The sequence below is a fragment of the Magallana gigas genome, chromosome 6 (genome assembly GCF_963853765.1).
Source record: "Magallana gigas chromosome 6, xbMagGiga1.1, whole genome shotgun sequence".
Classification (NCBI taxonomy): domain Eukaryota; kingdom Metazoa; phylum Mollusca; class Bivalvia; order Ostreida; family Ostreidae; genus Magallana; species Magallana gigas.
Window position 1 is genome coordinate 30,566,985 of NC_088858.1, and position 21,924 is coordinate 30,588,908.

Here is a 21,924-nt window from a genome sequence, read left to right on the forward strand (position 1 = left end):
AATGCTCATTATTGCTTAAATGCCCATTTGTAAGCACTGAAAAAACAATTAAGGAAAATGGAAAATGAACATGCGTGTAATGAGAAAAATGGTGATATTATTGAATTGAAACACTAACCGGACAACCAAATATCTCTCTCTCTCTCTCTCTCTCTCTCTCTCTCTCTCTCTCTCTCTCTCTCTCTCTCATTTTTGTTTACGATAGATAATTTTTCTTGTATTTTTTTCTCTCTCAAAAATTATGTTTGGAATTGGATATTATTTAAGGAAATGAGCATCGTATTAGTAATTTATGTTGACAAAGATAAATTACTAATTACTTTTAGGAGTTTTAATAGTTTAGGGGCTTACAAGAGTAGGTGAAGCGGAAAAATAGTGTATTATAGCCGAACAAATTCTACCTTCTGTCACATTTAATTTGTTTTAAATGTTCAGTTTCTATCTAGCTACCTACGGTAAATATTAACAAAAGCTTGAAATGAGTCGCGTTTTCATAACAAAGAATTTAAAGTTTTATATCCCACTTGAAACTTGACAACTGACAAATGTTAGTAGATCATTTAAAATACTAGTAGCTTTGTTAAAAATATTATCTAATTTAGATGGCCATTTTTTAGTTAATTTCCTGAACACATCCCTTTAAAGGACTTAGACACGATTTGAGCCCATTTAAAAAAAATTATTCTTTTTTTTTAATAGATGATATTGGTAAGTTCAATGCTTCCTCAGAATTTGAAAGTTAAATACTAAGTTACAAGCAAGTTTGAAAGAGTTTGAAATCTTTGTTTTGTAAACCAAGCTCGAGTCTTGCTACTGGTTACACATGTGTTGCTTTGGTATAATGTTCAATAATTTCTTTCTTTTGTTGATAATAATATTCATAATCACATTAAATCAAACATTAAATGTTTGTCATTTATTCAAAATGCAAAATGTTTTCGATAAAAAATGAAAAATTTAAATATTGATTTCAAATCAGGTTCTTTTGAAGAGGACGAGTGGCTAGGTCATATTTATACTAAATAAATTAACTTAGTAACAAGAGCTTTAGACAGTTTGCATAAAAAACAACACGTATAATCTCATATTATTATTATGTTTACATTCTTATCCCCCAAGGTACAAAATGGCCGCACCACCACCCCCACCCGACCCTCTTAAGGTGATTTTCACGTGAGGCACAATTCAGTTGCCTGTGATATCTTCAATCTCCACAGGCATACGAATATTATTATAGTGGTTTCTCATTTCAAAATCTAAGAGGTGTACAATATCCTTTTGTTTGTAGATTGGAAATGGGAAAGAAGCTGCGGTGTTTCCAGATTGACTTTGATAATCCACAGGCAATTTTTTTCCCGGGTCAGCCAGTCAATGGGAATGTAATTGTGAACCTGGAGTCTGAAACGAAAATAAATGGTAAAAAACCCAGAATTCAACCTTTTATAGCTAAAAATGTTAATAGATAATTGATGAATGATTAAACATGGTATTTAAAAGTATGTACTAGAAAGCCAGATATGTCCCAGTAGTATCAATTCATATTAAAGAGAGGAGATTTTAGATTTTTTAAAGACTTTACTTCGAAGGTTGAATTCAAATATGAAAGAAAATGCTAAACTACGGTGTTTATGGAAAATATTTGTCCAGATCAGGAACGCACAATTTTAAAAGTTACATATATTTTGACAATTAAAGCTTTGGTATTTTTTTTCAGATATTAAATTGAGGTTTTTTTTGGAGAGGCCTATGTTTATTTTGAAATTGGAGTTGGTGGTGAAAAACAGATATTCTGCTCAGAGGAAAAATACCTGGACAACACATTTTCTGTTGTATCAATAGGTAATTATGTAATGGTTCAGCCACTGAGATCTGGAAAACAAATTAATGTTGATGGGTCTTTTAAAGGGGCATCGTCACGATTTTGGTCAAATTTGATTTTTTTAATTTCTATTGTTTACAGTGCTTTAGTGAGGCATTTCAAATGGTCAACCAAAATTTGATTGTCAGTTGTAGAGTTATAAGCAAGATACAGAACACACAATTTTTGTTATCTAAACAAGGCTCGTGCCATGTTTTTGTTAACATTGGTTCAATGTACCGTAAAAAGTTCTTTCTCAAGCTGATTTTTCTATCTGCTGATAAGTGTTGAACAAAGATAAACGGTTCCTGGCATTTGTTACATTCATTTCAGGTCTAAACCTGGAAAATTTAAAAAGTAAACAAACATGACCGTAGCTTTGTTTACACAATAAAGAATTGTGAGCTTCGTATCTCACTCAAAACTCGCTGACTGAAGCTCAAATTTTGGTTGAATATTAGAAATGCCTTACTGGAGCTTTATCACTTTCTACTATAGGTTTAGGTGATCATGATGAATATATACTGAAACCAGGACTTCACAAGTTTCCTTTTTCCTTTGTGTTACCTCTGAAAATACCGTCTTCATTTGAGGGTGAGAAAGGACATGTCCGCTACGTCGTGAAGGGAACAGTAGACAGAAGTTTGAATTTTAACGACCACACAAAACGTGCATTTACAGTAACTGGATTACTGGATCTCAACACGAAGCCAATGGCTAATGTAAGAAGCTGTGAAATGTTGTTTTGAAAGTAAATATATGTATGCAGTTTCAGTTAAATATTGTTATAGTATATCACATTTTAGCGCGAAGCAGAGAATTCAGTAGAAACGAATGTGTGTTGTCTGTGTTGTAAATCGGGACCTATAAAAGGAACACTAAGACTCAACCGGATCGGGTATGTTCCCGGAGAATCTGTATTCTTTGACGCCTATATTGAAAACAAGTCCAGTCGTGTATGTGGAGTTTCTGCAAGGCTGTATATGGTAGGTGCAAACAATTGTTTTTAATTTCCGGTATAAAAAAATGCATGCGAGGGCGCAAGCGTGTACGTGTGTTCGGTAGTAGTACATTTATTCTCTTTTGAGAAGTGGACTATGCCTCTCCAACCTCTCAAAAGAGAACAGTAGTAAAAGATACTTACACTGTGTCTGAGCATTTGATTATCTGTGGCCGCCTTTTCAAATTTTTTAAAGATAAATCATTTACGTGTACACACAAAATCATTTTGTAGGTGTTACTTGCTATTTTTTAGGTGTCCCATTTTATAGCAGTGGATGTCATTGACAAAACGTGTGATATTCTCGACACCCTTCCATACCGAGACGTACCCCCAGGGGGAGATGATGTATGGACTGGAGACAGATTCATAATCCCCCCTGTACCTCCCTCTTCCCTTCCATGTTGCAAAATAATTAAAGTTGAATACTATATAATGGTAAAACTATCCCTGTAAACTTATTAATGTTGTAAGACAACTCAATTTGATATTATGATAAGAGTTAATATTATTAATATTAATTAAGAGAATCAATTGTATCGTATTTGTATTTGTTTTGTTTTAAGTAGGTATTGTGTCAGAAATCTTTGAAGTAAAATTTAAATGCAAAAAACTTTAATCAAAGCAAAACTATGAAATGTGCATGTATCTAATATCAGGTACTAAATATAAATGATATATTAATATCTGTAAAATTATTAAAATTTTAGCTCATGATATGCCCCTCAGGACCTTCATTGCCCATTTGTGTCAAGTTGGACATCATCATAGGAAACATTCCTCTACAGTCGGCTGTTCAACAGTATCAGAAGGTGCTGTCTGCAATTCCATCGGTGCCCTCCAAAGTTGCTATGCGTATGCCTTATGTTGATATACTTTGTCATTGCTTTTAAGTCACTTATTTTTTTTTTCTATTTTTAATAATATTTACAAAATTATAAGAATATAAATATTTATGATAATGATATTAGTCGGAAATGTTAACATTCTACGTATAAACTGTAAATAGAGTCTATAAAGCACAATACTTGCATAAGTGTTCGTAGGCATGCGTGTTTAAAATAAGTACTTATTGATAAGGAGTAAATGAAATAATTTTAAGCTTGAGATGTTACAAATTAAGATGTAAATACATTATTACATCATAAATTATAGCACGCGGTAGGATTTGCTCCCACATAATCACAGTATCTTTGAAGACACATAATATTGTTTTTTTCTTAAAGTAAAAGTAACATTTAACACTAATTTTGCATGCCCAAAACCTGCTTTCAACTACATTTAGTTTGCAGAGACGCTGCGTTAAGGTAATAATAAAAAGTGATTTCGTTTGAACTCTTCTCTAATTTAACTTCATATTATTTATGTAGCTTTAACAAAAACGGAGACTGAAATTTTAAATTAAATGAATACATTATATTTTATCTTATGTTGATATCGCATATAGGATAAAGGATGGATCAGAATTAAATGGTAAAGTATCAAAAGTTCTGTTGACCGGAAGTACTGTGTCACATTTTATACATGTACATTTGAACATAACTATTGTAGTCCATACGCAAACAAAAACAACCCGAAAACATACTGAAAAGCTACATAAAATTCCTGTTTTTTCTAAACCGCAGTTGAACCATCGTACAACGAGTACATCAAGGGACCTACGAACAACAGAGCTAGAGAAGACGACAAAAACACGCAAGGACAATTGGATTTTACTCCATCTTACACGTACTTCAACTGGACTTAGACAAGTCAGGCGTAGTAGAGGATAAAAGAACTGTCAGAATGTCTAAACTATTGAACATGGTCGTAAATCTGAAAATAATGAAATGGAGTACATGTGATTTAATTTTTAGTTTATCCGTCCGACTGTATGCACATGTACTTATCAAATTTTCGAATTCTTCTGATTAGTTAGAAAAAAACTAGCTAGAATGAATAATTTCCAAGTACAGTAATATCGTGAAACCCAGGAGGTATTCGTTACCAATTTCTTCTTTTATTATTTTAATAATATACCGGTAGCTTAAAATTTAAGATATGTTTTTTTTCCCATATTACATTCAGTAAGAGAGAATACAATCTGGGAACAAAATACTGATTTCAAATACATCTGTATTATAAGAAATGAGGACAAATTCTGTCCATTTGTGCTGTACTGTCGAATTCATATGATTTTGTACATTGTCGCCTTTTTACTGATAAAGCTTTAAAAGTCTGTCTTGTTTTGTGTTCATTCCAAGTTAGAAATCCGTTTAGTCGATACAAGGAAGAGAGCACATGCAAAGTGCAAGAGTTCTGACTCTTAAAGGAACTTGGACACGATTTTAGATCAAAATTTTATTTCTTATTTTTTAAATTTCAAATGGTTTACTTGAACATTTTGAATTATTGACCAAAATTTGAATGTTATAATTTAAGTTATAAGGGAGATAAAGAGGTCAGAATTCATTGTAATGTAAACAAAGCTCGAGACAGTCTTATATTTGTTTACAAATAATGTGAAGTATGGATTTACCAATTTTTGACAAAATAACTCGTAAGAAACAAGACAAACTTGCTCAATGTGTTTATAAAATATATTATCAATAGAAGAAAGCAACATTTGATTGAAACTTTTGCCAATAAAACACATATGTAAACAATAACAAGGCTCGAGCTTTGTTTACAAAACAAAGAAATTCAAGCTCTTTATCTTGCACACAACTCAACATCTGACTTTCAAATTTTGATAAAGCATTTAAAATACCCATATCAATCATCCTAAACATTAAAAATGGAAAAATAAAATTAAAATTTAAAATTTTGAGCTAAAATCGTGTCCAAGTCCCTTTAACAGTAATGCATTGATTAAGATACACCGCTAATTAGTGTATCAATATGAAAAATATTCCGATAAGTTTATAGGGGAAAATTTGCCTGTATTCTTTCTTTCGTTCTTGATTTCCTCTTTACAGATATATAGAAATTTGTCACATTAAATAATGATAAAATAAGTAGAGGTATCAATGTATGAAGAGAGTTTATCTCTTCATACATTGATACCCGATAATACATAATATGCATGTATTAGATTTTTATAGACAAGCTGAAACTTGTGTAGAAAGGGGTGGAGGTTGGGTTTTGCTGGTCGCAGAGCCGATGACGTTCAAACAAAGTGAGGTACCGGTGCAAAACAGCCTCAAGTGTAAAATCTTCCGATTAGTGGTAAACAAAATGTCTTGATAATTTTGATCTTAAAAATTGTTTATACATATAAAAACCGATATTATTCATGCGTATATTATTATTCTTCGTGTAATGAACTATCATTGCTTTTTCTATACGGCCATCAAAGTTGGATTATTGTTATAGTTGGCCTTCTCCACATGAACTTCACACATTAAGGATTATTGTGGTGTTTAGAATAAGATCTTTAGTCTAAAGATCTTATTAACAGGCACTATTTATATAATATACTAGTAGATAAAGTCGCACTAATAAACTACGTACAGCAATTTGTTTTTTTAAACATACACGTAGTTATTATAACAATCATGTAATAAGCCGTAAGCATTGCCAATGTAATCCATCGTTTTTCTTCTATTTCTTTTATAAAAAACATCGGTCAATGTCGAGACCAATCGTAGTAGGTATATGACGGGGCAAAGTTCATGTCACCTCGTGTTTTTTCGGAATCACTCGATTCTTTGATACTGGTTCTACCAAAAACACTCTCCGTATAGGATGGCAAAGCTGCAAAAGATCAGATATAAACATGTTATATCATTTTAGCATCTAAAATTATATGCATGCTCAATATATCGAAATAACGACCTTCTAAATCGACCGTTTACTAGTACCCCCCAAAGAGTGAGTGCTAAAGATATGTATATACATCTCATTTTGTGAGCCCTTGAGTTCAGATTTCCTGTTGAAAGTCAGGTCAGGTTTTTTAGGTATGGAACATACCGTATTGTATTCCTATTGTTTGATCGTTACCTGAGAGAACATGTAATATAAAATGAAATATACTCCAAAAGATCCAAAGTGCTATATTAGTATAAGATTACACAATTTTGGTGATTTTTCATAATTATATGTTAGTCTAACTTAAGCTAAACCGAGTACTATTCAGTCCGAAATTAAAAACGAGTGTTTCAGTCAACATATCAAATCATTTTCATGTTGTCAGTAATTGGTTTTTTATTATTTTTTTTACAAAAAAATATAGTTTGATTCATTGAATAGACTTAAAGATATAGGAAATCAAGCTCAGCTCAACTTTGAACCCAGACTCACGTGTATTGGATTTAGGTAGAGTATCTGTCATTGGTGGCGCCGAGGGTGTTTGAATAGGAAAATGTGACGACGCTTGCGCAGAGAGCTGTGGTGCAGAAACTCCCGGATGTGTCTGATATTGTTGGGTAACTACTTGTAGAGGAATTGTTCCGATGATGATTTTAGCAGGAATGTGAAGTTTCATAGCAACCAACTACGTAAAGATATATTATAACTTATATCAATTGTAGATACATTGGTGAATCTAGAAGTTTGAGCAAAGCAGCGGTTATCAAATTAAGTAATAAAAAATTTTAAAAAATCATACTGAATATTTCAACTACAAATGAATAAAAATTATCTACCTCAATGAAATAGTCTACATCGATGATCCTACATCCAATCAGATCCGATGGGGGCACGGAAGGGATGGAGAAAGTTTCCCCGGCCCAAGCCTCCGAGTCCCCGGGGGGAACGTCTTGATGATTTACTCTCGTTATTTCTCTGGCCATCGCTTTGCATTTTTTAGGGGTTCGAAATGTAATGCTCTGTTCAAAAAATATAACTTAAAATTGAAAATATATCTCTTCACATAATTATTGGTTCCATGGATTTTATATGAGAGAGAGAGAGAGAGAGAGAGAGAGGGGGGGGTATTACCATATAAAACTTGACGTAACTCTTGCAGACTCTGTTTGTCAAATTCTGAATTTCGGACTGGAACCGGACTGTGTCCCCCGGAACATGTCCTATCCTGTCCACTCTAATTTTCCCCGTGACTGGCCCCGATTTACAGCACAGACAACAGACGTTTTTGCTCTTCTGGTTTTGGGTTGCACACTGCAATAATTGCATACATAAACCAAACTAAAATACGTTTTGATGGGTTACTTTTTTGTATCTATATATTATTCAGGGTGTTTCAAAAGCGAAATTTTGAGATTTTTTTTCATTCTAGTTAAAAATTATCGTTTTAACCCCGAGGCATTTTTAATAAACAGCAAATTATTTAACAAAATTTGATGCGATGATGTCTTTGGTCAGAATATAGAATTGCACTAATGACAAGTTTTGGATCATAATGGTATATGACAAAAGTACTAGTAGTGATTAGTACGAACCGCTGAATTAGGGTATGTATTGAGGTCCAAGAGAGCGATGACTGTGAACGGTTTCTTAGTGTCCTTGTCTTTCTTGATCCAGCTGGACCTGTCAATCACACCTCTGATGGTGTAGCGGACATACCCGTCACCCCCTTCAAAGGAGGAGGGCAGATTGGAAGGCAGTTGAAAAGAAAACGGATAAAAATGCTGCCCTGGGGGTAGGCGACACTTATCTCCCATTCCAAGCCCTGTTAACATGAAAACAAGCATGAAAATTTGATCTTCTACTTTGATTATGCTGGTTGTGGTGATGGGTGTCAAAATGTTGACCGTATTCTAAGTCTACGAATGAACAGGTAAAATATACATAAGAAATAATATTTTGATTCCAAGAAATATATTCATAAGTATATTTTCATGTTCATGTGAATAGCTTGATACATAATAGATGTACATGTGTATCTGGATAAAAGGATCTTGCTGCATAGGGTATAATACATGTACCTCTGCCATAAACCGGTACAAACTGATTAAAGTAGGTTTCCGAGGCAGCAAACGTTTCCGTGTTGTCCCGTGTGTCGCCTCCTTCAGTAGCAGACGTATAGGTCTCCGTCCAGTAGACCTCAGCCCCACCCTTAAATATCAGTCGTATCTCTATCGTGAAATAAGGAATAGGTCAAAAACTAGGAACTTTAAAGGCTGTTTTTGGCAATTAATTAAAAAGGTTAAATGAAATCAAACCAAACGAGAGAGGGAGAGAGAGAGAGAGAGAGAAACGAGAGAGGGAGAGAGAGAGAGAGAGAGAGAGAGAGAGAGAGAGAGAGAAGAGGGAGGAGGGGTTTGACTACATGTATGCATACATATACGTACGTTATCAAGATCATCTTACCTTTCATGTGCATTTCTTCTATCAGTTCTACAACTAGCCGCCCATTCATTATCTGTCCAGCATAATACACGCCATTAGGATTCTCCAACTCCACGTAAAAAGATTTTAATTTACCCATGATCGTCTTTTCAGTAAGTTATCAAACTAAGAACAACAAGAAATTATGAATATCGTCTGTCCATTTATCTGTGGCTAAACGATTGACCCCGGAGCACTAAACTCGTAAATCCCGGTTGACCAATCATGCCAGTAGAAATAAACGCCTACCGGATGAGCGACATGGCGTGGTTAGGTGGATGAATAAGCAATATGTATATATAAAATCAATTACAAAGTGATCAATTGAACTGAATATCGCTCGTCTTGTGTGTATGCAAGTGTACTTACAAAACGTATAGTTACGGCATTAATTCATTATGTGTAACAGTGCATTTTTTTTTCATCTTATTCATCATGTACATTTAGAAATATCGGAATCATGTTGAGGTGGTTTTAAATAAAAAGGATAAAACTCAAAAGCTACTTTTAAGAATATTAAATTTAAAATATCGTAAAATAAAAACACAATACTACTGGTACTCTTTTTTACTTAAAGGGTATGTAATTGGTGTAAATCAAACCAAGTATCAACAACCATTAGTTTAAAATTGTAAGTACTGCATACATGTATAATCACGATTTCCGAATATCATAAATTGATTGTTACAATTTATTGATTTTTACAAGGGGCACAGAGAGGAGAGTTATTATCATGCATTGTTATGTACACGTGAATACATTGAAATTCTTTGTTAACCAGACGGCCATTATTGAAGGAACAGCATTGGGAATGAATAGTTCTATGCTTCTTTTCTATAACAGTAGCGGAACTGTCATTTTTTTCCAAATAAAAAGAGGAAAGAAATATATAAAAGTGGAGTTTGGGGTGATATTTACATGTGAAGATGCACTATTAAATACATTATTAAATTGATCATAATATACAAATGTACATTTTCAAAACTAAAAACGAATGTACTTTCACAAGCTTCCCTTCCCACTCCAACACTCAAACCCAACATGCATTTCACATCTTAAGTAGGAACATCCTTGCTTCAATATCAATGCACTCATTATGACATAGGTACATGTATATCAATGACTGTAAACAAGAAACCTAAACAAATTGATTTACCGATTTTCATTTAAAGGAATTTTTCTTACACGCCTCGTTTTTGGTAGTTGATTTTAATCAACTCTCATAATTATGCAGTTTCTCTGACAAAACGGAAGTGAAACTGTGTTCGAACCTAAGCACAAATCATCACCGCTGACAAAACTTAGTCCTTGAAGAAAATCAATATATTCAATGAAATAAATACAGAAGCATTGTTTTTTAAGGAATAGTATTTATAGATACATTGGAAATAGTTGGATCTTAAATGGTACAAACAATTAAGATATTTTTTGTAGTCGTATGCTACGCCATATTGCAATAAGTCTGGTTCGCTGTCGTTGATTACCAAAGCGCCATTTCTACTGCTAAAATTCCGTTTGGAATCAAGGGTAGACTATCCAAACCACTACTAGCGTAGACTTCACTTATTATTTGTTTGTTTGAAAGTGCTTGGATACAATTTTCCAGAAATATTTCGATTGCTAAAACATAACGCATCGTTGAGTTTGATGGCGTTAATTCTATCTTTACATTTTACAAAACATGATTCATATGGGGTTTTCCGTCTCCGTCTATAGCTCGGAATTCTTGTAGGAAATGTCCGGGGATTCAAATTAGAAAAAAATGCTTAATTTTACAAATGCAGCTAAGAAACTACTTGCCATGCGATATTACATATTGTTGATTTTAAGATGAATAATAATCAATAAAATCAATTCCCGTCAGTACTTTAGTACTTTGATTTTTTTAGTGTCAACTCCTTAGCGTCAAGCTGGAATTCTGTTGAATCGATATCAGGAAGTGAGCAAAGTGCCCGAGTCAAAACATAAAAAGTAATGTATTGATTAAGATACACGCTTAATTAATGAACTAACGTAAAAGATATTCGATAAATTGATACTAATTTTTCTAGTGAGTTTTTGATCGACAACAGGTAGGGTTTCCATTTTTATTTTGTTCATTATATTATGAATCTGATCAATTTATTGTCATATGTACATGTATATTTTATAATCGGAAGCAATCTTCATGTACTTGCCATGTAAAATAGCACATTCGTATAGCTGAAATCAAAAATCATTGTCGAGAACAGAAAAATATCCATGGCAAATATTTTAGCTTTAAAATTTGAATATTTTTATATAATTTTACCGAGTATGGTTCCCTCTATTTCTTTTTACGGAAACTGATTTTAATTCAAAGCTCGGTAGAAACTGACAATATCAAATATCGAGCCTTCTAATCTTAAAGCAATTTACCATCAAGATATTAATTGAAATTTGATTTTTCTTCAAGCTCAATACTATAGTTTGCGAAAGATTTCGTTATTGAGCATACATATTTTTGTTCAAAGTAATGTATTCTTGCATTTGCTAGATGTGCAGGATTCATAAAGTTTTAATGAGTCGATTTCATAATACATAAAAAGATGATAACAATGTTAGTATTATTAAACGCCATGTTTACATTTTTTTAAATAGTTTTATCGTTCGATTCCATTTTACAGGAAGGATGCGTGATGGGAAAACTGCAGCTATACAAGATTGAACTTGATGACATAAGGGGCGTGTATAAGCCTGGTCAGAATGTGACAGGGAGGCTGATCATAGAACTAGACGAGGGCATTACCGTTAGAGGTATCAGCATTTATACATTTACCAAATCGAGATAATATACTGTGCGTTACAAAACTTATACAAGTTATGCTTTCAAGTTTAAGCATATCATACAATTACCGATATTTACCATACAGACAGGTGGGTTTTGGTTTTTTTTAGGGAGGGGGTTGGGCGGAGGGGGGGGGGGGGGTAATTGGAGCTGAAGTCAGTACAATTAGGTTGCCTCGTCCAATACAAAATACTCGGTGAAGTACATGTATGGTATCGAATTTTATTTTAAAAAATTATTGCAACGAAAATATGGCAAAGATAAAGAGAAATGTGTATGTTTTACAGAGATACGTATGAAATGTCTTGGATGGGGAGAAGTCCATTGGACGCAGACGATACAGTCAGGGGGGCCGGGTCAAAAGCCAAAATCAGAAACAGTACACTATAACGGAGAGGAGAACTACTTCAAAAGTATCCTTGCATTGTATGGGAAAGGTACATACCTGAAGTTAAAAATCAATGAATATTAATAAATTGTTTGCTTATTATCTGTAATTCGATCTTAAACTTCCAAATTTTTAACATTGCCAAAGTTCAAAATGGATAAAAATAACCTGCCAAAATGTGTTTATTACATTACACATGTATTTTTACTTTTTTTAATAAGACAACATTTTACCTGTTTGCTTCAGTGGCGGACGGTGGAGAATGGCTCTCGCAAGGTCGACACATCTTCCATTTTTCTTTCACGCTCCCTTCCTTACTGCCTTCGTCGTACAATGACAAATACGGAACCATTGAGTACGAGGTGTCGGCCATATTGGATCAGGATTTTTGGTCTTCGAAAGAAATCACACGAAGAGAGTTCAAAGTTGTCAGTGACGTGGACCTCAACAAGTACCCGGAGGCCGAGGTATTGATATTTAATTAAGCACACAGCAACATATAGGGCCCGGGGTCTCTCTTTTCTGCTGTTTAAAAAAAAGAATGTCAAACGACCATTTCCCTACAAAAATGCTAAACACCAACTGGCCCCTCAACAACTTTAAAAAGGTATTCATAATGAAAGTTAAAAGAAAAGTTAAAGTAAAGATTGCGGCGTCGGAAGCAAATTGAAAATTGGTGGGGGCAGCTAGATTCATCAGAACTCTTTAAAAGCAAAAAAGAAAAATTATAGTTATGGTAATCTCTAATGTTGCAAAAAAGTGGGTGCGCTATGTAACTCTTTCTTCGCCCACACACACTCACATCACAGAACATCGATTAGCTCTGGCGAAGTTCGTTCCCCCTTTTTTTTTTGCTTTTCAAAAAGATTTAAGGTGGGTGTGTCCCCTTCACATTTTAAATGAAGAAGGATGTTACGTGTATGTTAATAGACAGGATGGAAATACATTTTCCTATCATCCTTACTTTTAAGCGAAATTGACTCGAACTCGAGTGATTCCACACATTCCACTATGTGGCTATTAATAATACTTGTCGTCTTAGACCTCTTTACATAACTGGGTGTGTTAACGGAAGTGGAGCTCCATATTAAGGATAATCTCACAAAGCGCGAGTGGCCTCTTGTGCCAGTAGATTAAATGTGCCCATATAGGGGCATACAAAATGGATACTAGTATATTAAACGGTTATGAATTAACTAAATATAAAAACATGAAGATGGCAGTTAACCAAATAGCCTTATGGTCCTAATTTCTTGTTTCCTTTCCATTCTGGGATCTGTTTGACATATTTTTGTAGTTTTTTTTCCCCTTTATTTACAGCGACCCACGGAAAGTCAAAACTACAAACACCTATGCTGCTGGTGCTGCAAATCGGGGCCCATCACGGGGATCATCCGGGCGTCTAAGTCAGGCTTCGTGGCCGGGGAGACGGTGGTGTTCGATTTCATCATACAGAATCTCTCCCGCCGTGTGTGTGGAGTAACTGTCCTGTTCGTGAAGGTCGGATAAACTATGTTTTATTCATATTAATTTTGTAAATCCCGTTACATAACTTGATAAATATTAGTAAATCAATGGTAGTAATATTGAATCAATCGCATACGAATCCATCTCCAAATGTCTGCAGGCATTGATAACTTTTATATACATGTACTTACATTAAACTTATTGGTAAAACCAAAAACACTATCAACGGACAACAATTTGAGGTTTCAGTCAATCACGTATATTTTATTTTGAATGAAGGGAAATCAAGTTCATCATATTCCATTTAAAAATCTTGAAAAGTGCTAAATAAAATTATCATTCTGTTTTCTTGTGATAAGGAAACGATTTATCACGCCAAGGGGGAGAAAAAAGTGTGCGTGACAGAGATAGACAAAACCAAGTATGATGACGTCATGCCGGGACAGACGACTTCGTGGGATGACGAAGAATTTGAGGTTCCTTCTGTTACCCCACCCTGCCTAGAGGGTTGCAAAATAATAAGCATTGGCCACTATTTAAGGGTAAATGTTTGAAAACATTATTATAAAGCTTAACAGCTGCAATTTCGTGGAAAAATTAGTAGTATGTTATTTTTTAAGAAGATATGTTACATATATCTGCATGATCGGTTGAAGGGGAGAGGGGGGGGGGTAGGATTAATCTGTGTAAGAATTACAGAAACAGTAGCTGCTCAAAAAAACTTCCCCTATGGTCCCTCATGGCCAAAAAGGTGAATATAATACCGGTAACTTCATAAAATAATATAAATCTTATTTCATCTTTGCTTAGAAATGATATTCTGTTTATTTCCAGCTGATAATAGACCCATCTGGACCAGCTTTCCTCTTAAATGTTCCACTGAAAATTATCATAGGATCCATTCCTAACTTTGGACCTTATCATCTCGAGCTTGTATAATTGGATAATATTGTGATACCCTTGACACGAAAATCACGCAAATACATGTACATGTGTACAAGTATTGGTTGTCATTTTGTTGCTGATCATTCATACAATAAAAATGCAGAACAAATAAAAGCAGAAAAATAAAACGAAAAATATAATATCAAATCTGCTATATCAAAAAAGGGCGAACGTGTATTGATAAAGATTTTTTTCGTCAAAGTTGTATAAGTAAAATTGTGACAATGTTGAAAGTTATAAACACCTGTGCATTGTATGTATATGATAAAACTATGATAACAATTGTACAAAAAAAAATAAAATAAAAACAACGATCTAATCGATCCAATTTGAAAACACAGTATTTCTCACTACGAGTAGATGATTGTACGAGTTGTTTAAATTATCGACAAACAACAACTTCCGGGAGAGATGTCTTCGAACGAAAACATCGAAGGGGAAATAAAAACTTTGAAACAGAGAGTACACGCAGCAGCCAGAGATGGGAGGGCTATTAGTATATTTGCAATGTTATGGAATCTTAGTAGTGATCTTGTAGATGAAGTCTTGGATTTTCATACGAGTGAAAATGGACAGATAACAACACCCCTAATAATAGCCTGCAGAAATGGGGAGGAAAAGGTGGTTTCGATTTTAGTGTCCAAATTCAAAATAAATCTAGAGCAGACTGGGACTGTGAAATTTGATGGGTTCGTTTTAGAGGGCGCGACCGCTCTGTGGTGCGCTGCGGGCGCTGGACACCTGGGAATTGTTAAGCTTCTGTTGGAATGCGGAGCAGATGTCAATCATGCCACAAAAACAAACTCCACACCACTTCGTGCTGCGTGTTTTGATGGACGGCTGGACGTTGTACAGTGCTTAGTCGAACATGGTGCTGATATTTCTATCCCCAACAAATATAATAACACCTGCTTAATGATAACCAGTTACAAAGGACATGCAGAAGTTGTGCGCTATTTACTTGAAAAGGGAGCAAACCCAGATTCAACCGCGCACTGTGGTGCCACTGCAATGCATTTTGCTGCGGAGTGTGGACATTTGGAAGTAGTTCAGGATTTAGTCAGATTTTATGGAAAGCAAATTCCAAATGATTATGGAATGACGCCTTTATTAGTAGCAGCTGAATGTGGACAGTCTTCTGTTGTCGAATTTCTGACCACCAAAGTGGAAACTAAAGAAGAAAAAATCAGCGCTTATGAATTGCTTGGTGCTTCATTTGCAAATGACAAGGAACACTATGATGTCATGAAAGCATTTTTGTTTCTGTGTGAAGGTATGCATTTACGATATAGCGATCCTGATAACATCATTACTAAAGAGGACTATCCATGTGTTGAAGCATACAATAATAGACTTGAGTGCAAAACCTTTGGTGAACTAAATGCCATAAGATATGATTTTGAAGCTCTACATATGGAATGCCTGGCCATAAGGGAGAGAATTTTGGGACCCAACAATCCTGATGTTCCCCATCCCATCATATTCCGAGGAGCAGTGTATGCTGACAGCAAGCAGTTTGATCGTTGTATAGCGCTCTGGTTACATGCAATGAAACTACGACATGATAATAAAAGGTCAATTGCCAAAGACCTGTTAAGATTTTCCCAAGTATTTGCACAAATGATTCACATTTGTGAGCCTGTTTATTTTGTTAATGTGAAAGAGGTTTTTAAGTATGCCATGGCTGAGCTTACCAATGATAAAGAGAGGATCCAGAATTCGGAAGAAGATGGTGATACTCTTTTTGAGATACATCAAACAAATATCCATACTTGCCTTTATCTTCTTGCCATTATTTTAAAAACAACCCATGAAGAATCAGACTTAACAGAACTGTACTCCCTTGTTTATCAGTTTCAGAAACTAAATCCACTTTTAAAGAATAATTATACACCGTTACATATGGCTGTTGACAGTGCTACCTTAGTTGATGACTTCCATGTGAATGACGTGGTGTCATTTCCAGACAGTCAGGTTGCCCATCTTTTGATTAAATGCGGAGCAAACGTCAACGCACAGGATAACGGAGGAAACACGCCCATGCATGCCCTTGTAAACATCTCGCCGAAAACCAATGCCAATTCAAAGGAAGTTGAGAATGCAATTCACGTATTGGTCGATGCTGACTCCCATTTAGACATTTGCAATAAAGAACGAAAAACAACAATGGACTGTGCAAAGAGAGAAGAAGAAGCGACTTTGCTGAGGACATCCTTTCAACTCTCATTAAAATGTCTTGCAGCCAGATATATCCGCAATAATGGTGTTCCTTACCATGGTCTTATTCCTTTATACCTTGAGGAATTTTTGGCTCTTCATTAATTAAGTTGATTTGTTTGATGAAAAAAGTTTCAGGATTTTTTTATGAACATATGGTTACTTAAGTTGTACAATTTTTTGAAATTTTTTTGAAAATTTTCATTTAAAGATATGTCCACCTTTTACCAAAGAGCAAACCCACATAAGTGTGTTAATACCCGGTAACTTGTTGCTTCATCCATTTAATGCATGACCTGCAGTATTCTTCATTTAATTTAATTCAGCTGTATTCAACATGTTCAACATTGAATGGAGTGATTTGGGTTTGGGTGGGATTGGTTTAGGCAAGGTTAGCATATTCTCTTTGTTGCACAAAATGAAATAAATTATTAAGGCTTAATTGAGTGCATTAATGGAAACTGAATTAGATCATGAGTAAAACCCAAAACTGTTATAAAATTCAACAATTATGTATAAAGGAATAAATTTTTTGATAAATTGCCATGCACTATGAAAAGTTTGAGAATAAGAAAGAAAAAAAAGAAATTTGTGGATCTTCGAACTATCGATAAGATTTTAAATTCCTGTAACTAAAGATTTTGTAAACGATTTTTGTATGTCTATTATTTTGTTGCTTGCATTGTTACATATGTAATTTATTTGATGTACATTGGTATTGTTTTAACAAATGAAACATGCTTATGAAAAAATTAGAATCTTTACTTGGTATTTGATGATATAGCAACAAGGTAGAGGAAAAACAACATTTTCAGTATAATTTGTTAACAAACTAATATATATATATTTTTTTCCAAAGCCTCCCATCCTCCTACTTTTTGTTTTAAATGAAATGCCTGATCAATCATCATGACTTTGCAACCTGAAACTTAACAACCAAATAGACATTTATACACAATCTTACAGAAAACTCAAGTCTTGTGGCAGATACAAAAAAATGTATACATTATACGTTTATGTGGTTTTTTTTTAATTATGATCGCTGCAAAAGTGTAGTTGGTTGGTACAATTCAAATGGAAGTGAAAAAGCTAGACATTTTATAATATTAAAATGTCATATGCATTAAATAGCTGCAGGTCTGTAGCTCCCGGTCTGAAAAAATTCGGATAGTAAAAAAAAAAACTGCAATTTACGGCGCACCAAAAATTGCGCTTGTTTTGGACTGATTAATCTCATTTCCGAACATATTCTGTACAATATTTGATTCCAAAAAAATCCTCGGACAATGTGCTACAGATATCGCCACTTCACTTGCCTCTGATATTCTTTTAAACACGATCACCAGCCCTGTAAAGTGAAGTGGTATAGTTTGTTAACATGTAAAAATGGCGACTCTCGATCTCGACGTGAATTAATATACTTTATTTTCCGAGGTCGGTTAGCATGTTTCAAAGAAAGTCTGAGGCTAATAAAGTAACAATATCAGTAGTAAATTGTCTGAAGAATTAAATGGTACTAATTGTTTTCACAGAATTTCTGTGAAAATAAGGTTAATCAGTCCAAAACTAGCACAATTTTTTGTGCGCCGTAAATTGCAGTTTTTAGGAGTTGATTTTAATCAACTCTCCTATGCAGTTACTCTGGCAAACCGAAAGTGAAACAGTGTTTGGGCCTAAGCACAAATCATCACCGTTGACAAGACTTAGATCTTGAAAATATCAGAAAATTTTGTGTACTGTATGCTGAACCATTAATTTTCAAGGAAACGTATAAATGATAGTCAGATTTTAAATAGTAGGAACAATTTAGATATATTTTGTAGTCGTATGTATTCCTACGCCAGAGTTCAATTTAGTCTCGTTCAACCAGACGCTCGGCTGTAAATCTCCGACAAATAGTGAGTCTCTCTTAGTAGTCGGAGATTAACGGAGACAGCCGAGCGTCTGGTTGAACGAGACTAGAGTTCAATATTGCTTGGATCCAGACATGTGTATAATTTTTAGAAATATTTCGATTACTGATACATAGTTTGATGGAATTAATTCTATCTCTAAATATTACACAACATGATTCATATGGGATTTTCTCGAAATTCTTGTCGGAAAAGTTCGAGAATTCGTATCATAAAAATGTGTGTAATTCAAATACAGATTAGAAAATACTTGCCATGCAAAATAACATATCGTTGATTTTAAAATTAATAATAATCGATAAAATCAGCTCCCGTCAGTACTTCAGTACTTTGATTTACTATGGGAGGCACTGTAGCAACCCAGGTCGTCCATCCGAATTTTTTCAGACCGGGAGCTACAGACCTGCAGCTAATGCATTAAATTGTAATCCACTGTTTCCAATTCATAACAATGTTTTGACCGATCATAGTACGCGTGGTTATGATGGAACAAACTTAATTTCCTAGGGTTTTGTTATATTATTGATTTCTTTTCTCCTTTTTTTGGGGGGGGGGGGGGGTTAAGAACCACTCGGTTGGCTGATATTGGTTAGACCCAATATGTTGTAGGAGAACCACTGGCACAAGTTTCTGTGATGATATTTAATCTTTAGCATTCAAAAGCGCCGTTGACCATTCTACCTCACAAGAAAAAAACTTAAACGGATAATTTGGTGGTGTTTGAATTGTTGCGAATTCCAGATGATGATAATGATGATGACTAGCAAGCTAGATCTTTACTGACCACACTTAATGTCTGACTCGTCGTAGATAAAATTAATGCATGAACTGGAAGGGTGAAAATAAGATTAAAGAATGACTGGATGAATCAATATATGAATTGTCAAATGGAAACAAACCGGTTTGATGGCTAATTTATCACAAAAACCCTGTCTCTTCATTCCTAATCAGAAATTTAAATACATCAACTGTATTTTCATTCTAGAAAGTTGTCCTCTATTGGAAGCACTTGTGGTAGTAAATTGACCATATGTATCTAGATTTCTTTGGTAACTTAAAAGTTAAAAACCACTGTTTACCCTATTAACACATCTTAAGAGGTGTAGATGATGAGCATGCGCGGATTTAGAGGAAACCTAGTGAGGGAGAAAGGATTTCAGGCCCCTCTGGAAAATTCAAATTCCTTAAATTTACATTACAAGCCTTCTTTAAAAATTACTCTCCAACATGACCCTTTCAATTTGACATCACAATGATGAAGTCAACACTTCTAGAGTAATCTGCTCATCTGGAGAAACAACCGATTGGTGAAGACCATTAATTTAGGTAATAGTAGGTATGGTACTTGCGTGTAAAAGCAATAGGTACAGTAATCAATTGTTTGACACTATTACTTATATAGGAACAATCGATCAAAAACATTACCCAAAAAGCAGGAGAAGCCCAAATAGTTAACATTACTCAAAGTAAATATACATGAAATCAGTATATACTTCTAATTAGACTAGGGAGATCCCGATCGATGAACACTATTCACAAGGCTAGGAAGATCCCAATCGGTGAACAATACTCAATAGGCTAGGGAGATCCCGATCGGTGAACACTACTCAATAGGCTAGGAAGATCCCGATCAACTACTCAATAGACTAGGGAGATCCCGATCGGTGAACACTACTCAATAGGCTAGGAAGATCCCGATCGGTGAACACTACTCAATAGGCTAGGGAAGATCCCGATCGGTGAACACTACTCAATAGACTAGGGAGATCCCGATCGGTGAACACTACTCAATAGGCTAGGAAGATCCCGATCGGTGAACACTACTCAATAGGCTAGGGAGATCCCGATCGGTGAACACTACTCAATAGGCAAGGGAGATCCCGATCGGTGAAAACTACTCAATAGGCAAGGGAGATCCCGATCGGTGAACACTACTCAATAGACTAGGGAGATCCCGATCGGTGAACACTACTCAATAGGCAAGGGAGATCCCGATCGGTGAACACTACTCAATAGGCAAGGGGGATCCCGATCGGTGAAAACTACTCAATAGGCAAGGAAGATCCCGATCGGTAAACATTACTAACTAGGCTAGGAAGATCCCGATCGGTAAACATTACTGACCAGGCTAGGGAGATACCGATCGGATAACACTTCTCAATAGGCAAGGTAGATCCCGATCGGTGAACACTACTTAATAGGCTAGGGAGATCCCGATCGGTGAACACTACTTAATAGGCTAGGGAGATCCCGATCGGTGAACACTACTCAATAGGCTAGGAAGATCCCGATCTGTAAACATTACTGACTAGGCTAGGGAGATCCCGATCGGTGAACACTACTCAATAGGCAAGGAAGATCCCGATCTGTAAACATTACTGACTAGGCTAGGGAGATCCCGATCGGTGAACACTACTCAATAGGCTAGGGAGATCCCGATCGGTGAACACTACTCAATATGCAAGGAAGATCCCGATCGGTTAACACTCACTGGGCTAGGGGAACTAATTATAGTTTATAGTTCAACACATCAAATCTCAAACTTTTAGGAAGATCTAATGGCCAATTTGGTAAATTTGTACAAAGAAACGAAATTGTTATTATAGCCAAATCACATAAATTGATAAAAAAGAGGAAAATTAATTTTTCTGCAGTATTGTAGTAGTTTGATCTATATGGACCGTGGATGTCGGCCTGGGTAGCTCAGTGGTAGAGCTCCTGACTAGAGTTGCAGGGGTCCCGGGTTCGATTCCCGGTCCAGCCATATGTTTTCGTTGTATATATATACTCATTCCTCCTTTCCTACTACAGTATTATGATGAATGAAATTTATGTACATGTATATACCATTTAAGGAAACTGTGATTTGAATCCCCCGTCCTTATAATGAACGGTTGGTGGCTATTGGTGGAAAATTTATCAATACAAGTTTTCTCGAATGTTTGTTTTGGATTGAAAATAAATCTATTTAAATCGCTATTCATGATGCAGTGACGCATTTTTCATGCAAGGTTATCAAGAATATGTATGATCTTCCGCACGTTTGTTCTATGTTTTATT

The 21,924-nt window shown here is 35.0% G+C and overlaps 4 protein-coding genes across 4 annotated transcripts in view; 3 read left to right on the top strand and 1 right to left on the bottom strand.

The window, feature by feature from the left end:
* Positions 1–5,071, top strand: part of LOC105344330 (arrestin domain-containing protein 17) — a 29,658-nt gene extending 24,587 nt beyond the window's left edge. Inside the window, exons 5-8 of the mRNA XM_066087510.1 lie at positions 2,665–2,844; positions 3,114–3,296; positions 3,569–3,713; positions 4,484–5,071. Coding sequence (XP_065943582.1) covers positions 2,665–2,844; positions 3,114–3,296; positions 3,569–3,713; positions 4,484–4,605 — 630 coding nt within the window. The 3' untranslated portion in view covers positions 4,606–5,071. The remainder of the gene's footprint in view (positions 1–2,664; positions 2,845–3,113; positions 3,297–3,568; positions 3,714–4,483) is intronic.
* A 1,280-nt stretch (positions 5,072–6,351) lies between these two features.
* Positions 6,352–9,281, bottom strand: LOC105344329 (arrestin domain-containing protein 17). The gene is made up of 7 exons (XM_011452083.4): positions 9,111–9,281; positions 8,726–8,875; positions 8,240–8,469; positions 7,779–7,958; positions 7,484–7,666; positions 7,140–7,332; positions 6,352–6,593 (listed from the first exon to the last, which is right to left on the bottom strand). The coding sequence occupies exons 1-7, from the start codon at positions 9,226–9,228 to the stop codon at positions 6,466–6,468; spliced, it is 1,182 nt and encodes a 393-aa protein (XP_011450385.3). The 5' UTR covers positions 9,229–9,281; the 3' UTR covers positions 6,352–6,465.
* A 1,624-nt stretch (positions 9,282–10,905) lies between these two features.
* LOC105344328 (arrestin domain-containing protein 17) lies at positions 10,906–14,970 on the top strand. The gene is made up of 7 exons (XM_011452082.4): positions 10,906–11,099; positions 11,774–11,903; positions 12,222–12,371; positions 12,569–12,789; positions 13,643–13,822; positions 14,149–14,331; positions 14,624–14,970. The coding sequence occupies exons 2-7, from the start codon at positions 11,786–11,788 to the stop codon at positions 14,726–14,728; spliced, it is 957 nt and encodes a 318-aa protein (XP_011450384.3). The 5' UTR covers positions 10,906–11,099; positions 11,774–11,785; the 3' UTR covers positions 14,729–14,970.
* Positions 14,971–15,102: 132 nt separating this feature from the next.
* Positions 15,103–17,567, top strand: LOC105344327 (protein fem-1 homolog B). The gene has a single exon (XM_034467864.2). It carries the CDS (start codon positions 15,146–15,148, stop codon positions 17,054–17,056), a length of 1,911 nt encoding a protein of 636 aa, XP_034323755.2. The 5' UTR covers positions 15,103–15,145; the 3' UTR covers positions 17,057–17,567.
* Positions 17,568–21,924: the final 4,357 nt, after the last annotated feature.